At 41.4% G+C, this 22,158-nt stretch overlaps 1 protein-coding gene across 43 annotated transcripts in view; it reads right to left on the bottom strand.

The window, feature by feature from the left end:
• Positions 1-22,158, bottom strand: part of DTNB (dystrobrevin beta) — a 296,524-nt gene that overhangs the window by 192,770 nt on the left and 81,596 nt on the right. For all 43 annotated transcript variants that reach the window (XM_016948165.3, XM_016948172.3, XM_016948177.3 and 40 more), the window contains 2 exons: positions 11,164-11,269; positions 7,290-7,456 (listed from right to left, as the gene is read on the bottom strand). In XM_016948165.3, the coding sequence (XP_016803654.1) occupies positions 7,290-7,456; positions 11,164-11,269 (273 nt within the window). The remainder of the gene's footprint in view (positions 1-7,289; positions 7,457-11,163; positions 11,270-22,158) is intronic.

Here is a 22,158-nt window from a genome sequence, read left to right as displayed (position 1 = left end):
CTCTCCACCCAGATCCATAAATGTTCAGGATCTGCTCCCTGCTGGAAATGCCAGCAGTTGGGTGGGGGTATATTTGATTCGGGGGCTACTGGCAAGTCCACAGTTTCCCCACAATTAAAACTACTTTCTCAAACAGACTGCCATTTGCCTAACTCCTGGCTGTCATCTTGTGGGGAGGAAAAGTGAAGTGCAACTAATGAGTCTTCTAGAATTCCAATAGGAACTACTATTAGAAATGGTGGCTGGGCGTGGTGGCTCAGACTGTAATCCCAGCACTTTGGAAGGCCGAGGTGGGCAGATCACCTGAGGTCAGGAGTTCGAGACCAGCCTGGCCAACATGGTGAAACCCTGTCTCTACTAAAAATACAAAAATCAGCCGAGCGTGGTGGCGGGCGCCTGTAATCCCAGCTACTCAGGAGGCTGAGGCAGGAGAATCGCTTGAACCTGGGAAGGGGAGGTTGCAGTGAGCCGAGATCGTGCCCCTGCACTCCAGCCTAGGCAACAAAGCAAGACTGCATGTGGAAAAAAAAAAAAAAAAAAAAGGAAATGGTGTTGGAGGGCTGGGCTCCATGGCTTATGCCTGTAATCCCAGCACAGGAAGGTAGAGGTGGGCAGATCGCTTGTGCTCAGCTCAGGAGTCTGAGACCAGTCTGGGCAAAACTAGCAAAACACTGTCTCTACAAAAATTATCTGGGAATGGTGGCACACGACTGTAGTCCCAGCTACTCAGGAGGCTGAGGTGGGAGGACTGCTTGAGCCCAGGAGGTCAAGGCTGTAGTGATCCATGATCACGCCACTGCACTCCAGATGGGCAATAGAGTGGTTTCCTGTCTCAAAAAAAAAAAAAAAAAAAGAAGAAGAAGAAAAAAATAGGTTAGAAATAGATATTCATTTATTCATTAGGAGACTTAGCTATCCTAGCTGTCTCCATCTTTCTTAAACCTACTTTAATCGGTTTTTGCCCCCATCACTCCACAGAAACTGTTCTCCAGACAATCTCCACATTGTTAGACAAAGGGTCAGTTCTTATTCCTTACTTGACTGTTGGCAGCATTTGACACAGTTGATCACTTCCTCCTCCTCAAAACACATTCTTCACTTGTTTTCCAGAACACACACTCTCCTGGCTTTCATCCCACCTCACTGGAGGCAGGATCTTCCTCTTCTCCCAGATGTCCTCATATTGAAGAGCTTCAAGGGTCAGTTCTTACTCCTCTTTTTCCTGCTCTATCTTCACTCGTTCTCTTCATGGTGTAAGTGGTATCACCCAGTCTCATGGCTATTTTAAATATACGCCATTGACTCCCAGATTTATACTTCTATCTCAGACTTCTCTCTTAAACTCTAGACTCATAATATACAATGACCTCAACAACTCCATATGGACGGATATCTAATAAGCAACTTAAGTTCAACATGTCCGGAACAAACGGTGAATCAAGGTTCATCCTTGATCCTAACATCTAAATGCTCTCCATCCACAGCCTTCCCCATCTCAGTCTATGGCAATTCCATCCTTCTATGCTCAGGACAAAATCTTAGACTTTTCCTTGACTCCTCCGCTCTCACAAGCCACATCCAACCCATTAGGCTGATGTATACAACATATCGTAATTCAATCCTTTTTACAACCTCTACTACTGTCCGACCATATCTTGTTTTAATTATCATTAGAATTTCTCCTAAATGGTCTCTCTGCTCCTCTCTTTCTTTTCTACTGTCTACTCTTTACATGGCATCTAGACTGACCATTTAAAAATATAAATCATGTCATGTTATTCTTCTATTCAAAACCCTATAAAGACTCCTCATTTCACTCAGAGTAAAAGTCCTTACAATGGTCAATGGGCCCACATTAATGTTTTCACCTTGTCTCCTACAATCCTCCCCTGCTCATTGCATTCTGGCCATGCTGGCTTCTTTCCCTGGATTTACAGGTATACCCCTACCCTGAACACTACCTCTTCTCTTCCCCAGATCTCTGCTGGTAAACTTCTAAGCGTGCTCAAATCTCATTTTCTCAACAAGGCCTATATGACTTCCCTATTCAACCTCCAATCTCCCCAGCCCTAAGTTCCTGACTCCACTTGCTACTCTGCTCATGTTAGAGTCCCATGCAGGTTGGCAGAAGGGCTGTGCTCCATCCATGCAGGTGCCCAGCCTCCTCCATCTGAGGACTTCTGCCTCAGCCAGTTCCTTTGGAGACCATTCTATTTGGTCAATGTATATCGGCAGTGGGGGGTAAAGACAGAGGCACACCTGCTTCAAACTGCCTTGGCTGAGAAGCGATATATATATAATATACAACATACCCTCCTTGTGGCCAGATGGGCCTATATGACTAGTTCTCTCCAGTGGAATTTAAGCAAAGGAAACCGTGGATACTAGTGAAACTTCAATCATCAGGTACCTTTTTGTTCCCTTTTCTTATGCACAGAGCACCCTTGCCTCCTCCCACCATGCCACACATGCCCAGGCAGAACACGTGCAGTCCAATTCAGTCGGTGCATCCAGGATCTCTGGATATGGCACAGTCTTCTTCATAAGGATCATGCAGAACTCCTTAAGATGCAATCTATGAACTAAAAAGGCAAACTATCTGCACCAGGCCGGGCGCGGTGGCTCACGCCTGTAATCCCAGCACTTTGGGAGGCCGAGGCAGGTGGATCACGAGGTCAGGAGATCAAGACCATCCTAGCTAACACGGTGAAACCCTGTCTCTACTAAAAATACAAAAAATTAGCCAGGCGTGGTGGTGGGCACCTGCAGTCCTAGCAACTCAGGAGGCTGAGGCAGGAGAATGGCGTGAACCCAGGAGGCGGAGCTTGCAGTTAGCCGAGATCGCGCCACTGCACTCCAGCCTGGGTGACAGAGCAAGACTCCATCGCCAAAAAAAAAAAAAAAAAAAAAAAAAACTATCTGCACCGTCCCTTCCTGCTCCCAATACACAACGGTGGAGCTGGAGCAGGAGTTTCTTCCTTATCCGATATCCTTCTGGGCCAGGTGGGCTCTGGCATACCCTCCAGAGGGGCTGCACAACCTTCACAACCCATCAACCTACCCTGCCAGACCAAGTTCTCAGAGGTTTTTTGTTTTTTTTTTTTAAATAGTAGTTTTATAGCTCAAATATTTAAGGGCTTGTTCAGTTCAGGCTCATAATTTCTTTGCCAATGTAATTCCCTCAGAAACTTAGTAGGCCTTTGATCTATTTGTTTCCAGTTGATTCCATGTGCCAGTAACCACACACAAAAAGTTCTTTCCTAAGACTAATGTAGTTCTTTGCCACTTGCTTTCAACTAACAGAAGCCACCTGGAGGCCATATGAACAAGGTCAGTTGCTTCTGGCTTTGGCTGTATGATAGAATCACTTGGGGGACTTTTTTTTTTTTTTGAGATGGAGTTTCACTCTTTTTGCCCAGGCTGGAGTGCAATGGCACGATCTCGGCTCAGTGCAACCTCAACCTCCACCTCCCAGGTTCAAGCGATTCTCCTGCCTCAGCCTCCAAGTAGCTGGGATTACAGGCGCCCGCCACCACACCCAGCTAATTTTTTGTATTTTTAGTAGAGACAGGGTTTTACCATGTTGGCCAGGCTGGTCTCGAACTCCTGACCTCAGATATCTGCCCGCCTTGGCCTCCCAAACTGCTGGGATTACAGGAGTGAGCCACCATGCCCGGCCCACTTGGGGAACTTTTAAAAACTGTTTATATCCAGGGTTTCATGTACCTCAGACCAATAAATCAGAATCTCTGCAGGCAGAACCAAAGGGGATTCTGATAATCAGCCAAGAAAAAGAGACCATACCCTTCATCTGATCTTTACCACAGGACTGGGTCACCTTTTTCAACTGAGAAGGTCTACTAGGACTTTGTGGCTTAAAGCCTTTCTCAACTCTTAAGGCTTTCTCTCTAGGGTCTGGAAGCAGTCTGTTTTTCCTTTCACTGCCCCAAGAGTCAGAGCTTTCTCTGTCTCTTTCCCTTTCATTTATTGCTTGTACACTAGCCAATTCTTTCTAAGCTCATCTCTATCCTATGTCACCTTACCATTAACAGTCTCACATTCTGATCTTTTCCAACACTTGACCTAGAGCCCGGTAGGTGTGAGGCGTGCCTTCCAAATTATCACAGATGACACATTTACCAAATTGGTTACCACTATATAACATGGGTTTCTGACTTTCCCTCTCCAATGTCAGTTTCCTCATCAAGTGTGCCACGTGACTGCTAAGACAATAACACACATTTTAAGATTTTAACAGAACTCTACTTCTAGTACTAAAATTTCAGTGACTGAACGCAAAGTTCTTATCATGCCTCCATCACAGTCAAGTGGGTTGCTGGATATTCTTCTCCACCCATCATTCAAGGACCCGGTTACCTTTCGCTTAATGGTTTCACCCTCCGCGGAGTCTTAATGACGTTCTTTCCACCAAGATAGCAGAGAGGGTACAGAAGGCACCCTGCTATTTATTAACTGTCTTCTTCTGGAAAGACACCTATCATTCTGTTCGCATTCCACTGGCAAGAACTACTCACATGGTTCCATTTAGCTACACGAAGGCTGAAAAGTGTAGTCTAGACATGTGCCAACAAGAATAGGAAAAAAGTAATGCTGACAAGCTCCAGCAGTCTCTTTCACACTCATTAAAACTTAAGCTCCACAGGGCAGGAGTCTTTGTCCGGTTTGTTCATAGATGTATCCCAAATACCTCTTACAGGACCTGGCACACAGTAGGTGTTTAAAAAATAAATTTTGAATGAAAGAATGAACAGACGGGATGAATCTCAGATATGGTACCATACGGCATTTTCTTTGTAATAAAGGAAAAACAAAATGGACCAAAGACTAAAAGAATGAATTATACTGCATAGCTACTGAGATAAAACATTCAACAGAAATTTTTGGAAAAATCAAAATAAACTTCCAGGTACTACTTAAAACTCATATGTCACATCTACAATGAAAATTCTTATACTAGCTGGTTAAACACACACTTAAACTCACGTATGAGCATATAGAAACATTTGTTCAAAACATTAGTATAAACACAGCCGACAATCTCAAAGAAATTACTATTAAATTGATAGCACATCTTTTTGTTAGCTGGAAACCTCTTTACTCAGCCTTACCAGTATGCATCTACCATACACAAGGCATACATCCATCAAAATTCAGAACCAATACGTTTATCACACTAGCTTCAAAATTATGCAGGATAACAATGCTTATTTTTAAAAAAATTTAAGTATCTTTAACAAAAATAAAGGAATTCATAAAACAAGCTGAAATAAGAATAACAACATATGCAAATAAGACTTAGTTCACAATAGTGCTGTGAGGGTCAAACAGAAATGTAAGAATTCATTTGTGATTTGTATACTTTTCTGTATGTATCTTATAACTCAGTGAAAAAATTCAAGAGTAGATGAAAACATGCAAATCATAAAGCAGTATCAGTCACTTGTCTCTAAACAAATACAAAACCCCCATTTTTAAAAGAGTTATAGGTTAGCCAAATGAGGAAATTCAAACCAGGGGGAATAAGAAGTTCCCAATTCTCTTAGCCCCAACATCCAGAATAAGAATTTTCAGTAGAAATATACCAGCAAACTCAGTCATCATGAAAGGTAAAACAGCAAAAACTATCCCAGTGTAAAGAATTAGACTCTACACACACACACACACACACACACACACACACACAAAACCAGTGGAAAAAACATTAACAATTAACATAGTGAAGTACTTGTACTTTAAGAAAGCAAAAAGAAACAATTTGAAAATCTGTATATTTTCTTTATTCAATGAAAAAGAAAAGAAACTACTGTGTTTTTTTCCTTTTTTTGGATTTTAAAAGTGGCTCTTCACAACCATCACCACCAAAAAAAAAAAAATGGAATTCACAACACAACAAGACCCAGGATAGGATATTCAGTTTAACAAAATTTTATCATTAATTATAACAGAAACCTATCTAGGAAAAAAAAAGGATCTTTAACAGATTTTCAGAGATGAAGGAACTAGAGTTAAGTGTAGATGTGGGTTGAAGTTTGTTTTCCTTTTTTCTTTAATTCCTGAAGTGAGTTTATTTGCTTTTTCTTGGTTGAGTTTTAAGACAACCAAAGGGAAAATAAAAACTGGTTATTAAAGCTTTCTAATACTTGAAGGCCAATAGGATAACCAGGCTAAAGAACCTAGATCCTGAATTATACTTCTGACCTTACATGTTTTTCTACTGTTTAGCAAACCACCAACCAACAAACAAAAACTAGAGGAAAGATTTTAAAACAAAGGCTGTAGCAACTTTTTGGAAGGAAAATATGGCATTTTTAGGACTCTGGAAATAAACTGAGAGAAAGGAAGGAAAATAATTGATGATAACCATGTTACATAATTTATAAGAACCACAGAAAAATCAGATATTGACTTCCGCCAAGATATTACTATTTTAAATACTACTTTTGAAGGTAAAGACATCAATGTGGCAATGGTTGTAAAATACAATGTTTTTTCCAACTTTACAGGCATAAATACTTAACTCCTTTATTTTCTGCAACTTTCCTTGCACATTTAAACCCTATAAAAGTGAGGAAATTTTGCTTGCAAAAAGAACTTTAAGTCTTACTTAGAGCTCAAAAGAATAAGCATGGGGGGGGGGAATCCCCTTGTACAGGTTTGTTTGTTTTTTTTTTTTTGAGACAGAGTCTTACTCTGTTGCCCAGGCTGGAGTGCAGTGGCGCAATCTCGGCTCACTGCAAGCTCCACCTCCCGGGTTCACGCCATTCTCCTGCCTCAGCCTCCCGAGTAGCTGGGACTACAGGTGCCTGCCACCACACCCGGATAATTTTTTTTTGTATTTTTAGTAGAGACGGGGTTTCACTGTGTCAGCCAGGATGGTCTCGATCTCCTGACCTCGTGATCCGCCTGCCTCAGCCTCCCAAAGTGCTGGGATTACAGGTGTGAGCCATCGTGCCCAGCCTGTACAGTTTTAAAATAAAAAGAAACTCACTTTTTGCTTTGAAAAGAGAGCATTGCAACATTCCATTTTACTGAATAAAAGAGACCATTTCAAATGTACTATCTTTGTTTCCTGGAATTTTAAAAAATTCTGCTTTTAAAATCAAGTGAGGAAGCACAACATTTTTGCAATCCTGGCATAAATGTTAGTGTTAAGATTTTACTATATCACACCCTTATTTGGTAGGCATCCATGAGGAAACTGGCCCAGGTGCTGTTACTGATCAAACAGATTAACACTCAGGGACACAGATGAAACACAAAGCAGTTACCCAAGAGGAATGCTCCTTCATCTGGTGCTGGTTGCTGTGAGGGCCGCCGGCATGGCCACGCCAAAAGCAATTCTGGCAGAGCTGATAGTTGTGGCACTGCTGGCATCGGTACCGGAAACCCATCATACTCTCACATCGGCAGTAGGAGCACTCCACGGGATGGAAGACTTGTGGACAGGAGAGAAAAGGGGAGAAAAAAGGGCAGGAGGGAAGGGATAGAATAAAAGAAGAAAGAATAAAATTTCACTTGGAGAATGAAGTCAATACAGAGGAATACCAAAACTAATATAAAAACAAAGGTAAAAATAAAAGTAGAGCCGGATGCGGTGGCTTGCCCTTGTAATCCCAGCACTATGGGAGGCTGAGGTGGGCGGATCACTTGAGACCAGGAGTTTGAGACCAGCCTGGACAACATGGCAAAACCCTGTCTCTACTAAAATTATAAAAAAATTGGCTGCGCATGATGGCACATGCCTGTAATCTCAGTTACTCAGGAGGCTGAGGCACAAGAATCATTTGAAACCAGGAAGCAGAGGCTGCAGTGAGTGGAGATCATGCCACTGCATTCCAGCCTGGGCAACAGAGCAAGATTCTGTCTCAAAAACAAAACAAAACAAAACAAAAGTAGAACTAAAGAATCTAAATTGTCTGCTAGTCTAACTAGCCATTTACTAGAAAAAAAAAAAGATTTAATACATCAGAAAAAAAATTCAACACAGACTAATGATTCTAATCTAATCATTCCAATGTACTATCAAGGGCAATACACAACTGTATGTTACAGATCACTATTTATACTTTTAAATGTTGGTAGCATAATTATTTCCTCTGACAATTCAACTCTGAACACAAGAAAAGGAAGTTAATAGAAAAGAGGGATAGGCCAGGCGTGGTGGCTCACGCCTGTAATCCCAGCACTTTGGGAGGCCGAGGCGGGCAGATCACGAGGTCAGGAGTTCGAGACCAGCCTGACCAACATGGAGAAACCCCGTCTCTACTAAAAATATAAAATTAGCTGAGCGTGGTGGCGCATGCCTGTAATCCCAGCTACTTGGGAGGCTGAGGCTGGAGAATCGCTTGAACCTGGGAGGCGGAGGTTGCAGTGAGCCAAGATCGCACCATTGCACTCCAGCCTGGGCAACAAGGGCGAAACTCCGTCTCAAAAACAAACAGAAAAAGAAAACGTAAAGAGGGATAGAATATTCAAATCTTCCTTGAACAACTCTTTCTAGCATTATATATATAAGACCACAATCTTACTTCAATTATAGGGACTTCTAGACTTGCTTCCAAAAATATATATTAACTAGTGAATCAAGACTCAAAAAAAATTGAGTATGAGGTGATAAAAACAATATAACAAGATTATATAGCATGATCACTAGGGACTAAAAGAAAACTAAACTCAGTAATGAGAAATCCAAAGGATATTACTTCTAAGAAATTTAGTTTTTTGCCATCAAGGTATTTCTATGGAATGCTGGAAATGCTAATTAAGAGCATGTGCTCCAAATTAACTATACAACCTAGTATAGTTCCTCCAGAGAACAGGACTCCCTCAATCTCAGCAAATGTCAATGAGGTCAACATCTGTACGGCCAATATTTATAATTCTAAGTAATTTAGGTTAATATTAAAAGATATATGTATGTTAGTATTAAATTACCAAATACATTCTGATAATTTTGGTTGAACATATATGTCTATGTGATTCTCCTACGTTCTCTTCCAAACCACTCAAGAGCCAATCCTTAGTCAGTGGAATGGGTGACAGGTGGAAAAGCAGAGAACCAGAATGATGAAAAAATTAACAAGTGTGTTGGGTCAATTATAAATAAGAAAGAGAAGGACTGTTCAGGTTCTGGTATAAGTATTATTTTGGTAAAGTGCATCACTTAGTTACCTTGTTATATACTTACACTTGGATTAGTAAATCAATTTAAAAAGTGCAACTTTTGCTTAAGTGAATATTTCTCCTTATGCATAGTAATGTCAATATAATTCATGATGAACTTCATAGAGCCCAAACCAAAAAAAACCCATAAATACCATAATTTTATAATTTGTTTCTCACCATTAAAATTAAGACATACAGAAAAATATTAGTGTGATAGGTAACATATTTTATTTCTAGATATTTTAATGATTTTATAACATTTCTCTGTCTCTGATAAAAATATTACAAATCATATACATTAAGAATGTAATCAATAAATTATACACTTTATAAAAGTCACAAAAAAATGTTGATATGCATATGGATAATAATACATCTTGACAAGTGAGGCTCTTTCTACTTGGTATAGCAAATACAAAATGATTTTATGAAAATCAATTGGACATAAAACTACTAAAACACTTAAGGCTATAAAAGCATTGCTCTCCAAAATTTAAATCTATCCAAGAATCCTGTTTTAAAAATTTTGCTGTTTTAGTCTAGAGAGATTCTGGTCCTTTAAGAAATGAATCCTTATTCTGAGGTACTTGTGAACTAAAGCCATAGTTGGGTAAAAGGCTGAGAAAATTTTATTCTGAAGTATGGATAGGAAAGCGAAAAAATAAAAACAGTATGGATGTTTATTTTATTCTTCCGGGGGGATAAAAGTGGACTCTTGGCTCTTCCTCGTTCTCTTTTGAGGAATGAAGAAAGGCAAGAGCCTGGAGAGAGGGAAGGTTACTAGAAACACAATGGCCTTCCCCTTAACAAACTCCAACAACCTAAAGGAGGAGATAAACTGATGGCAAGAAAAGGAAAAATTAAGAAGTCACTAAGAGATAAGTACCATTTTAACTCAAAGCAAAACAAAGATTTATGTCAAATTACTGGGAGGGACACCAAGAATAGTTTCAAGGCAAAATGGTGAAGGAAAAAAAATGAGGAAAAAAAAAGGGAACCCACTGTTAAATTATATCTTGGCTATTTTTCTTTAAATCATTCCAAAATAATTATAGTTTTAGCAGTTGATATAGCATATATACAGTTTTTTAGAGATATGAGTTTGATAAATCAAAGAGGAAGCAGGAAGTCATAGCTAAAAATCAGTTGGGCTCAAACAAGAAACAATCATCTGGAATCTTAGGGAGGAAAAGCCTATAGTTGAAGTTGTATGACCTGATATGACTACTATAGTATCCTTTCTTTTTTTTTTTTTTGAGACAGAGTCTCACTCTGTCACCCAGGCTGGAGTGCAGTGGTGCGATCTCAACTCATTGCAGCCTCCACCTCCCAGGTTCAAGCAATTCTCCTGCCTCAGCCTCCCAAGTAGCTGGGATTACAGGCACCCACAACCACGCCCGGCTAATTTTTTGTATTTTTAGTAGAAACAGGGTTTTGCCATGTTGGCCAGGCTGGCTGGAACTCCTGATCACAAGTGATCCGCCCGCTTCGGCCTCCCAAAGTGCTGGAATTACAGGTGTGAGCCACCATGCCCAGCCTACTTCTTGGTATCCTTTTTAAAGTAATAAGTCTCTGCGAGATCAGCCTGGCCAGCACAGTGAAACCCCATCTCTACTAAAAAGATAAAAATTAACCAGGTGTGGTGGCCGGCACCTGTAATCCCAGCTACTCGGGAGGCTGAGGTGACAGAATTGCTTGAACTCGGGAGGTAGAGGTTGCAGTGAGCCAGGATTGCACCACAGCACTCCAGCCTGGGCAACAGAGTGAGACTCTGTCTCAAAAAAAAAAAAAGTAATAAGTACCCTCCCTTTTTAAAAAAAAAATTCTTCTGAAAGCCAAAACCACAAAATGAAATGACAGAATGACAGCAAATGTCAACTGTAATTTTCAATGATATTAATAGCTAAGGACATTGCAAATAATCAGTTCCTATACTTTCTATAGCATGCGGAATTGAACAATAAAAGTTCTGCTTACCATTCTCAACATGGGCAAGCCTGTGCATGAGAGGTAGCCAGACAAGGCACTGGGGAGGAGGGTCAGCCATCATCGTGTCTAAAAACATATTTAGCATTATCTTTCTCTGTAAAGAGAAGAAAAACAAACATACTTTAAGTTTTTTAGGAATCTCCAAACTCCAAGTTTAATTTAGGATTTTTCCCATCCAAACTTTAGTGAATTACACGGTAAATTTTATAGCAAAATAAAACATTTTACATTACTACAGACACTACTACATGCTGTACTTTACACAACTACTATTAGTATATTCAAATGTATTCCCATATACATTATTTTATTTTAGTCAACTATATAAGGTAAACTAGGTTAGTCATTACTATATTCACTTTACAGATAAGCAAATAAAGCATTTAAAGGTTTTGTAGTGGCCTGGCCCAAATCAGACACAAACCCAAGACTGTCCTTCAAGTTACGACTTCCGCTTTCCAGTGGGGAAGAGAAGACACCCCACACCCAAGTATAAGAGCAGGGACTGTGGCTGGTTGTCTACCATATTTCCAGCTCTCCTAACAGTGCCTGGCACACAAGATGCACTTAAGTAACTATTGAAAAGATGATAATAATAATAATTTGAAGGGCAAACACCTAGACATCATTTAACAACTTTCTCATTTACAGAAGAGAAAACAGAAGCTTAAAGTAGTTTAAATAATTTGACAACATCATAGAGATAGTTACGATAAGGATGAGATTGGAACCTACATGTCCAAATGCCCATCACAATGCTCCTGTTATACCATCTCCCTAGCTAGACTGCATTTTTCTGTTCTATCTTTATTTCTCTTTTTAACAAATATATAGTAAGCTTCCACTGTATATGAAACACTGAAAGAGTATGTCCCACTTAGACACCAAATTAGAAAGCAGTCTAGAAAGATAAGATAGAAATAGAGTTATATGATATAGAGAGAACAAATTCTCCACAATATTTCAAATTAATGAATTTTCTTTTTATTTTCTCCAGCCCACATGACACCTTTCCAGCTCCAAAGAAAAGGAAAAAGGAGCTGAAAGTCCAGGTCACACAACTCAACAAGATAGTTCCGTGATTGTAACCTGGACATGAAAACCTCACTTCAAATTGTTCCAAAAGAAGAGCCCAGACAACACGGCACACACTCAGGAGGTGCATGGCCATCGGCTGCCTCCTCCATGTCTTGATCCCACCATTCAGAGGCAGGGTGGTGGCTGGGGCAAAGCCAAAAGCACACCCAGAATTTCAGGTTGGTCTCTCCCAAGTAACTGTTCTCAGTCCCACCACTTTCTTAATGTGAAGAACAGGATATAAAAAATATAGGTGTTTCCCCATAAAATGTTGAAATCATTTATTTCAGGGGGGGGAAAAAAGGTAGAAAAGATAAAATTGGTTAGGGCTGACCTAAAGATATTGCTGGCTGATTACAAAATAACTCTGATTTTTACCACTAAAAAATATATATTTAACATAAACTGGAAGCGAGGAGTGAAGACACTGTGATGCTTGGCCTGAAGGACGGAGGCCCCCAGGGATGCCATCAGACCAACCACCGGAACCTCCCAACAAGAGTTCCTGTCTCGCAAGGCTCAAGACTAGACAGACTTATTCCTCTGCATCTTTCTAGCGACTGGGAGAATCTTGATTCCAGTATACGTAAATTGGAGGTCATCTTATTGAGAATAATATTTAAAATAAGAAACTGCTTAATGGGGAATAGAAAAGGGAGGTAGAGTAGAAGGCACAGCAGAAAAGAAGCTGTGCAATAAAAATCTGGAAAAGATGAAGAAAGCCAAGGGACAGTCTCATCTCCAGAAAGCCTGCAGGCCGGCAGGAAGTAGTTAAGTAATTGGACAGTTCCTCAATTTAACTTCTAATATGGAACTACTGTGGGGGCGGGAGGAGCTGAGAGCTATGCAAAAGGGCTGACAGAATGACTGGCGGTATGGAGCTGTCATTCAAAGGGCCTCTACACATCACTGAGCACTGATGGTGAAGCATGAGAAGTACCTACCCAAATAGGCTAAATAAAGGTTACCCTAAGTGTTTTCCATCTCAGCATCCAAGAATACTATTGTTTGAGACCTTGGTGGGATCTGGGAGGAACCAGTGAATAACATTAAAAACCATAAAGCCACCTAATGTTTGAATGCAGGAACAGATATGGAAAATGCCTCTATGGACATGCAAATAACCAACAAAACCAAGATAAAGTCAAAAGTGTCTATTCAAAATTATTGAGATTGGCTGGGCGTGGCAACTCACACCTGTAATCCCAGTACTTTGGGAGGCCAAGGCGGGCAGATGGTTTGAGACCAGCCTGGCCAACATAGTGAAACCCAATCTCTACTAAAAATACAAAAATTAGCTGGGTGTGGTGGCGGGTGCCTGTAATCCCAGCTACTTGGGAGGCTGAGACAGGATAATGGCTTGAACCCAGGAAGCAAAGGTTGCAGTGAGCCAAGATATCACCACTGCACTCCAGCCTGAGTGACGCAGTGAGATTCCGTCTCAAAAAAAAAATATATATATATATATACACACACACACATATATAAAATAAAATTACTGATAGAAGATGCTAGAAAATTTTTAGCTAGTAAAAAGTGGTGAACAAAATTAAATGTATCATATCCTTTCTCATAAATTAAGTTTAATATTTCTGTAGCTTGTGTTAAAAATTACATTTTTATAATCCACTTATAATTCTAATACTACTTTCTCTAAAATGTTTTGATTTGCCTACCATGGAGTTTTTGTATTTTTTTGTTGTTGTTGTTGTTTTTTGAGACAGAGTCTCGCTCTGTTGCCAGGCTGGAGTGCAGTGCAGTGGCGCGACCTTGGCTCACTGCAACCTCCGACTCCCTGGTTCAAGCAATTCTTCTGCCTCAGCCTCCCGAGTAGCTGGGATTACAGGCATGCGCCACCACACCCAGCTAATTTTTGTATTTTTAGTAAGATGGGATTTCACCATGTTGGCCAGGATGGTCTCGATCTCCTAACCTCGTGATCCACCCACCTCAGCCTCCCAAAGTGCTGGGATTACAGGCGTGAACCACTGCACCCGATCATGGAGTTTTTTTTTTTTAATCTTCAAGATGACAAGGTAGAATTAGATTTTGATATCTCTGAAGACCCTCATAAATAAACTTAGGATCAATCTCCAAAAATTGTCCTAAAGTCACACCATATATGACGTTTTCCAAAAACATGAGGAATGAAACTAGCAGAGCCATGTCCAAGCACTCTGTCTTCCACCAACCACATGATCTGGAGAAAATCACTGAACATCTCTGAGTTTCAGTTTTCTCATCTTTCAAGGGCTAAAGTAGCAGTTCTCAGTGTGATCAGGGAACCCCTGGAAGGTATTTAAACATTTTCATGGAGTTTCATGGAGCTTTGGAATATTTCATAATAATACTAAGACATTATTGGTCTTTTTCAATCTAATTCTCTGAAGAGTGTACAGTGGGGTTTTCCAGAGACAATGTGATGAAGCCACAATTATCTGAAAAGGCTACTAAAAGACTCTCCCTTCCCCAACTATGTAGCTGTCTGGGGCCAAATTTTCTTCCAAATTTTAACCAAAAGAGCATATCACAACAGATTGAATGGATAAGCAAACATGGGAATCCATGTGTCTTCTATAGAGGCAAATATTAAAGATAAGCAAAAATACAAAACCATGGCACTCTTCTCATTAAATTTTTGTTTTGAAATAGTTATTTGTCATAAAAATGTTATTTATGTTAACATATAATAGGTTCATCATTATTTTTAAGTGACTTAGTTTTTTTTTATTTCTCAATTTTACTTTTTTTTTTTTTTGAGACAGAGTCTCACTCTTTTGCCCAGCCTGGAGTGCAGTGGCTCGATTTTGACTCACTGCAACCTCCACCTCCCAGGTTCAAGCAATTGTCCTGCCTCAGCCTCCTAAGTATCTGGGACTACAGGCGTGTGCCACCATGCCCGGCTAATTTTTGTATTTTTAGTAGAGACGGGGTTTCACCATGTTGGCCAGGCTGGTGTTGAACTCCTGACCTCATGTGATCCACCTGCCTCAGCCTCCCAGAGTGATGGGATTACAGGCGTGAGCCACCATGCCCAGCCTCAATTTTAACTTCTAATATGGAAATACTGACAGACTTAACCCATATAAATAAAAGCTCTTTGGGGTCCTCAATAATTTTTACAGTATAACGAAGTCCTGAGACCAAAAATTTTGAGACCTGTTAGGAGAGGCTTCCCATCTCTAAAATTCCATGACTCAATAAATAATTTTATGAAAGGCAGGTTGGCTCTTTTTGTCCCCTATCTTTTTATTTTGTTTTTGCTCTTGAGTTGAACACATTCTTTGCATTTCTCCTTATTTTTAAGAGCTTAATATTAATATGAACTATAATAAAATGCAAATCATGCATTCCCACAATTCTCATTTTTCTCTCTTTCCCTCCAGATGTATATATATTTCTACATACTTGTGAACAGAATAGATATGAATACATCATCTGTTTTTTCACTTAATGTTCTATTAAACATCTTGTTTTGTACAAATTCTTCATTTCTAATCCTTTTAACAGCTGCCTGATCCACTGAGCGAAACCACCATGATTTATGCCTCCCTCTATAAAACACTGAGACTGCTTTTATCACTGTATGCAGTCTCATATTTTTTCTTAGAAACAAGCGTTTGTTTGTTGCTCTTTGTTATTCTAATCTAGACTGACAACTATTACCCTACATGCCATTCTCACTTCCCTTCCTCCACCCTTGACTACCTCTTCCCATTTTTAAAAGGGGAGAGGAGTAACCCCTTAAAAATGAAAAATCCAGTATCAATAAAATAACATGAGAAAATAAAATAATTTAGCTATAGATCATCATTGCTACAGTCTCCAACTTCATCATTTCCAACAAAAACTCCTATAATGTGCAACGTATAAATATTTACCCATTGCCTTATCATTTAAATGATGTATGACATTTAGTTAACTGTCTTGAAAGGGACACTTCTAAAGTTTTCAGGTTAAAACATTTTTATGCAAACTTCTGAGTATAGTTACAGAGATATTTTATCTGACAAGGGCAAACATACATTAATCAGAGTTACAGAGTTGTTGTAACTGAAAGGGGCAGTCTTTCAATTATTTTCACACTGAATTTCCCCACATCACAGATTTATTTTGGACTTTGAAAATAAGAGTAATTTATAATGACAAAATAATATAATGTTACTCTGCTTTTTATTAGAGATATTTTTATTTGTTATGGATAAAGGAAAGATTGGAAAAACTTCAAATATTCTGAAATACTATATTTCTCTCACTGCAAAGATTATTTCCTTTGAGAAAATCATGGAATAGTATCAATGAAAACGAGGATGCAAGTACATTATGAAGTTTAAGCTTTCATTAGAATTCAAACCAAAATTACTAATTTTCTCATGTCATACTTAACTTAAAATGCTTCATTAAGCACAGGCGGCCGGGTGCGGTGGCTCACACCTATAATCCCAACACTTTGGGAGGCTGAGGCAGGCGGATCACTTGAGGTCAGGAGTTTGAAACCAGCTTGGCCAACATGGTGAAACCCCATCTCACTAAAAATACAAAAATTCGCCAGGTGCGGTGGTGGGCACCTGTAATCCCAGCTACTCGGGAGGCTGAGGCAGGAGAATTGCTTGAACTCAGGAGGTGGAGGTTGCAGTGAGTCGAGAATGCGCCACTGCACTCCAGCCTGGGCAACAGAGCATGACTCTGTCTCAAAAAAAAAAAAAAGTTTAAAAAATCATTCAATTAATCCAGGAAATAGTAAGTATCGATCGTTTTCCAGACACTGTCAGTCACTGGGGATGGAAAGCTGAAGGAGAGCAAGGTCCCTCCCTTCAGGGCATAACTGAGCTGTAGGTAACATGTCATGGAAGTAGAGAAGAGGACACAATCCTAAGATGAAAGATTAAAAACATCAAAGAAGAAGGCATATTTTTGCTAGGATGTGGAATCTGAAGCTTTTTTTGGAGGAGAGACAGAAAGTCAGGGGTTACTGGCATTTCAGTGAGAACTAAGAATATAAACAAAGACAAAAAGTTTGACTGCTTTGACTCACTCAAAACAGGTTACTCAAAACAAGAGAAATGCAAATCAAAACTACACTGAGATAACATTTCTCACCCATCAGATTGGCAAAAATTCAAGTGTGGGAACATGTGCTGTTGGCAAGGCTGTGGAGAGACAGATGCTCTCGCACAACACTGAGGGGGATGTAAACAGTGCAACCCCATGGCCCTGTGGCAACAGCTAAAAAGATCCCATGGTATGCTAAGGGTAGGAACAGGAGAGGGATGGGGTAGAGCGGGAGCAATCAGGAATGGCAGTGAAAAGATAGACTGTGGTTCGACTGCTGAGAGCCACAACATCATGCTAAGCAGCTTATCCAGCAGGCAATGAGGAGTGAGTCGAGTTTTTTATGAAAAATAAGGACATCAACAGAGCTGTATTGCAAAATGATGATTTAAACTCAAATTTGCTTATGATTAAAAGGAGTAATAAAACCAACATCTGAGAAAGCACACGCCTCTTCCTTAGGCTGCCATTGAGCCACTGAATAAAGTGATGAGGAGACCAGGGTCCTTCGTTTTCTGGGTGATGAATTTTTCTGCTTTACTTGAATACTAGTTAGTCATACATAAAGCAGTAAGGCAGAGGGGACATTGGAAGTCCAGAATGGGACTGCACACTGGACTGTGCCACCAATGAACACCAAGAATGACCTGGACCGACAGCCCCACACCCCACAGGCTGGGGAACTTCTTTCAGCTCATGAATCATCAGTGGGGAAGCGGGGGGAAGGGGTGCTTTCCTAGAGCATGTGGACAGCAACTACTGCTAACAAAAATCCTTTTCTAAAAAGAAAACAATCTTGAAGCCACTTGTCATTTCTATGTAAGGATTCATTTAGTAAGACACTCTCTCCTTCACAGGCCCAACTAGAATAAAATCACACTTCTAGGTCTCTACAATTTTGTTCAATCTAATTATGCTAGTGAGACAGGCCTCATTACTATAGAGACCTGATCATAATAAAACCCATTCTACACCCTGCATTTCATCCCATCTAAGATGCACTTATAAGATCACTTGTAAGATACACCATTATTTTTTTTTCTACCCCTAAGAAAGAAAAGCACTCAGCCAATTTAACTAACTCAATGACTTAATTAAGCATAATCCTTCGTGACATGTGAATTGGTCACACCAGCCTCTTGATGAACTGAAATTCCTTTCATCTATTCAGGGGAACTTGGCAGTTTGGTCTACCTTCAGATGCAATGCTTTAGTGTGACAATAAATTATTTTGGTTATATCTCAGTAATAAAAAAATACAGCTTCATCTATTTGGGGATATCCTCTTTTTTAAAAAGGCTCTATAAAGCCTCCTTAAAAAAAAAAAAAGGCTCTAAAAAGCACCTGGTTGTTGCTTTGCAAAATAATATGGAATTCCTCCAATGCTGAATATTTGTTTTACTAACATCCAGTGTATTCCCCTCTATTCTGTCCACTCCTTTCTGCATTTATAACAACATTGTCTTTAATGCCAAATCACAGTATACTCTCTTCCGAGAACTTTTTTTTTTTTTTTTAGATGGAGTCTCCCTCTATTGCCAGGCTGGAGTGCAGTGGCATGATCTCGGCTCACTGCAACCTCTGACTCCCAGGTTCAAGCGATTCTCTGGCCTCAGCCTCCCAAGTAGCTGGGACTACAGGCACACGCACCACGCGCAGCTAATTTTTGTATTTTTAGTAGTGACGGGGTTTCACCATGTTGGCCAGGATAGTCTCGATCTCTTGACTCCGTAATCCGCCTGCCTCGGCCTCCCAAAGTGCTGGGAGTACAGGCATGAGCCACTGTGCCTGGCCTCTGAGGACATTTTAAATGACAACACATGTAGTGCCAAAAGTGGATACAACTCAGTTGAAGTGACAACAAATGATCAGCTATGATCAAGTTCACACATGTGCAGGAAATGACAGCCCATCATAACCACTGCCTAACCAACTGCAATTGTGAGGTATCATTGGCTATATATCTCAACATCAGAAATATTAAGATATGAAAAAGTGTCTTCAAATCAATGAAACACTACTAATCCACACCAAAGTACACAGTAGCAAAGAGTTGCTAACGGAGATTATAAAATCTCCTTAATTAGAATACCTATGAAATAACAAATATAGATACACCTGCCAGGCAATGCTTGCCAAACTCTATTCAATGTCCAGGAAAACAAAGTCAGAACATCCAAAAGACGTCTCACTTCAAAGTGAGGAGAAAAATCATTTCGCTACATAGCTGGAGAGCATATTTTGTCAAATGCAATCAGAGGACACCTCCAGGCATGAAATATTGTTGTTATTCTTAAAATTAACCAGCAATAGTATAATCCCATTTTTATACAATTGCCACTGCCTCCGTGAATCAAGGGAAATGTGGCATGGTGTCCAATAAAGTGTTATCAACAGTATCTCCTGCATACATTGATTGTAAGAGTGTGTCTACTTTCCTATCTGCTCACTTCTCCCTTTCTCTCCATTCTTTGCTTATTCAGGTTTCTTTTTCTTTTCTTTTCTTTTTTTTTTTTTTTTTTGAGATGGAGTCTCACTCTGTCGCCCAGGCTGGAGTGCTGTGGTGCCATCTCGGCTCACTGCAACCTCTGCCTCCTGGGTTCAAGCAATTCTCCTATCTCAGCCTCCTGAGTAGCTGGGACTACAGGCGCCCGCCACCACGCCTGGCTAATTTTTGTATTTTTAGTAGAGACGAGGTTTCACCACGTCGGCCAGGCTGTCTTGATCACCTCAGGTGATCCACCCACCTCGGCCTGCTGGGATTACAGGCGTGAGCCACCATGCCCAGCCTCAGGTTTCCTTTTCATAAAGATAGGCATCAAATTAAAAATTCCGTGCAAGGTGGGTTGAACTCTTCGAACTAAAGTCAATATTGTTACAGGATGCCTGGGGTGATGCTTTTCCTTTGTGGCCAGTGGCACCTTTGCCGGAGTTTTGCTTGGGCCCACTGGACTCGTTCCACCCACTCGGCCTGGCAGGCTGCACTCGGCTCACGCTACCAGCCTGGATCCCACGCCTACCAAGGGCGAGCCAGGTGCAGAGCAGTGAAGGGAGCGTGAAGGAGTGTGGGGTCCGGCCACTATGCACAGCCAGGCATGCCAGCTGCAGTGGGGCAGGCAGCTCCAGGCACCAGCACGGGCCCTGGCTCTCTGTGAGGCTGCACTGGACCAGGCATACTGCAAGCTGCTTCCACAGCTGGCACCAGCGAACACGGAAGCTTGGAGACGCCAGGAACCGCAGAGCCCCAAGGAGGGTATTACAGCCCTGGCCTGGGGAGCTCCTACATCTGGGCTCCCCAGAGGGGTACAGCTCTTTTCTCCTTCTTTCTTCTTCTTGTTGCCCACAACATGGCAAGCAAGGGGCATATTTCAGCCCTGTTTACGTTATAGCTCTTTTAGACTTGCCATTTTGTGGGTCCCGAGTTCCTGTCCCGTACCCAGGAAGATTGAGGTATGTGGAAAAGCGGAGGGTAAGCAAGGCAAAGAGGAACTTTATTGAGCAATAGAACAGTTCGGAGGAGACTCGCAGTGGGTAGCTCCTCTCCACAGCCAGGGCGTCCTGACAAGTGTTCAGCTCTCAGCATAGAGGAGACTCTGGAGTGGGTAGCTTCTCTCTGCAGCTGATCGTCCTGATGTCTCTTCAGCTCTCAGCAGAGAGAAGACCCTGGTAGGGTAGCTCCTCTCTGCAGCTGGTTGTCCCATCATCTCTTCAGCTCTTAGCAGACAGGAGACTCTGGGGTGGGTAGCTCCTCTCCACAGCTGGTAATCATTTGTTCCAGTTTGGCTGAGTTTAGGGCTTTTGTGGGTCTTAAAGAGGAGGAAGCGCATGCTGACAGGTTCATGGGTGGCCATGGGTAGGCTTGGAAAAAGCACCACAAGTTCCCACTCCAGTCCATGGGACTAGCAGCCTGACCCCCAGGCTTCAGGCCCTCCCTGTCTTGAAGGTGGGGCTTCACCGGGGACCCACGCCCTTCCACCCAGGGGCCTGTCTGCCTCCTACTGCTGTTCATGGCACCCAGGTGTTTGTGCCAAGGGGCACCTGCAGGCCAGTGCCAAGCTGCCCTCAGGCCCCTGTGGCCTTCCTCTCATGCTCATCAGTGCCCAAAGTCCGGGGGTGCTGAGGTGGCAGGGGGCTGGCATGTCAGTGCTGCCCCGAGCGTGTGCACACCTGGCCAGGCTGCAACAGTGCCCAAGCTCGGCCTCAGCCTCGCTCTGACACTGGAGCAGGTGTTGGGAGCAGGGAGACGCCAGGCAGCGGGAGCAGGGAGATGCCAGGCAGCGGGAGCAGACACCTCCAAGCCTGCAGGGGCAAGGGCAGCCTTCCCAGGCCCCTGACAGTGCAGAGATGCCTGGTCTGCAGCCATGGCTTGACCGGCTGCAGCTGCGCCCAGGGAAGGCGAAGCTCCCACCCTGTCAACTGAGAATAGGGTGGAGCTTCTGCCTGTTCCTGGCTCCCACCAGCTCTACGGAGCATGCAGCCCCAGCCACGCCTCCCCCAGTGCAGCCAGCATCGTGGCAGTGGCTGTTCTAGATGGGACACAGATGCCATTAATATGAAGACCTAATAAATAACAAATAGCATCTCCTTTCTAAGGAGAAATATTGCATTTTCCAAAACTCTAAAGTTTGGAAAATTTGGGGAGAAATTTAAATACATTTACTACTTATTTTAAACAACTTTTAAGCGTCGAAAGTCAGTTAGTTTGTAAACTCTGAAGAATGTTAATATATCTGGGCTACTCACCAAAGTATTAGTCTTGGGGTACTATAACAATACTCTACTATGTTCAGACAATAATCACAATCACAAATTTGCAAGGACAATTTTTCTATTATTAAAATTCTTAAAAATATA

Source organism: Pan troglodytes, chromosome 12 (genome assembly GCF_028858775.2).
Source record: "Pan troglodytes isolate AG18354 chromosome 12, NHGRI_mPanTro3-v2.0_pri, whole genome shotgun sequence".
NCBI classification, from domain to species: Eukaryota; Metazoa; Chordata; class Mammalia; order Primates; family Hominidae; genus Pan; species Pan troglodytes.
This window is presented reverse-complemented; position numbering and strand designations above follow the sequence as displayed.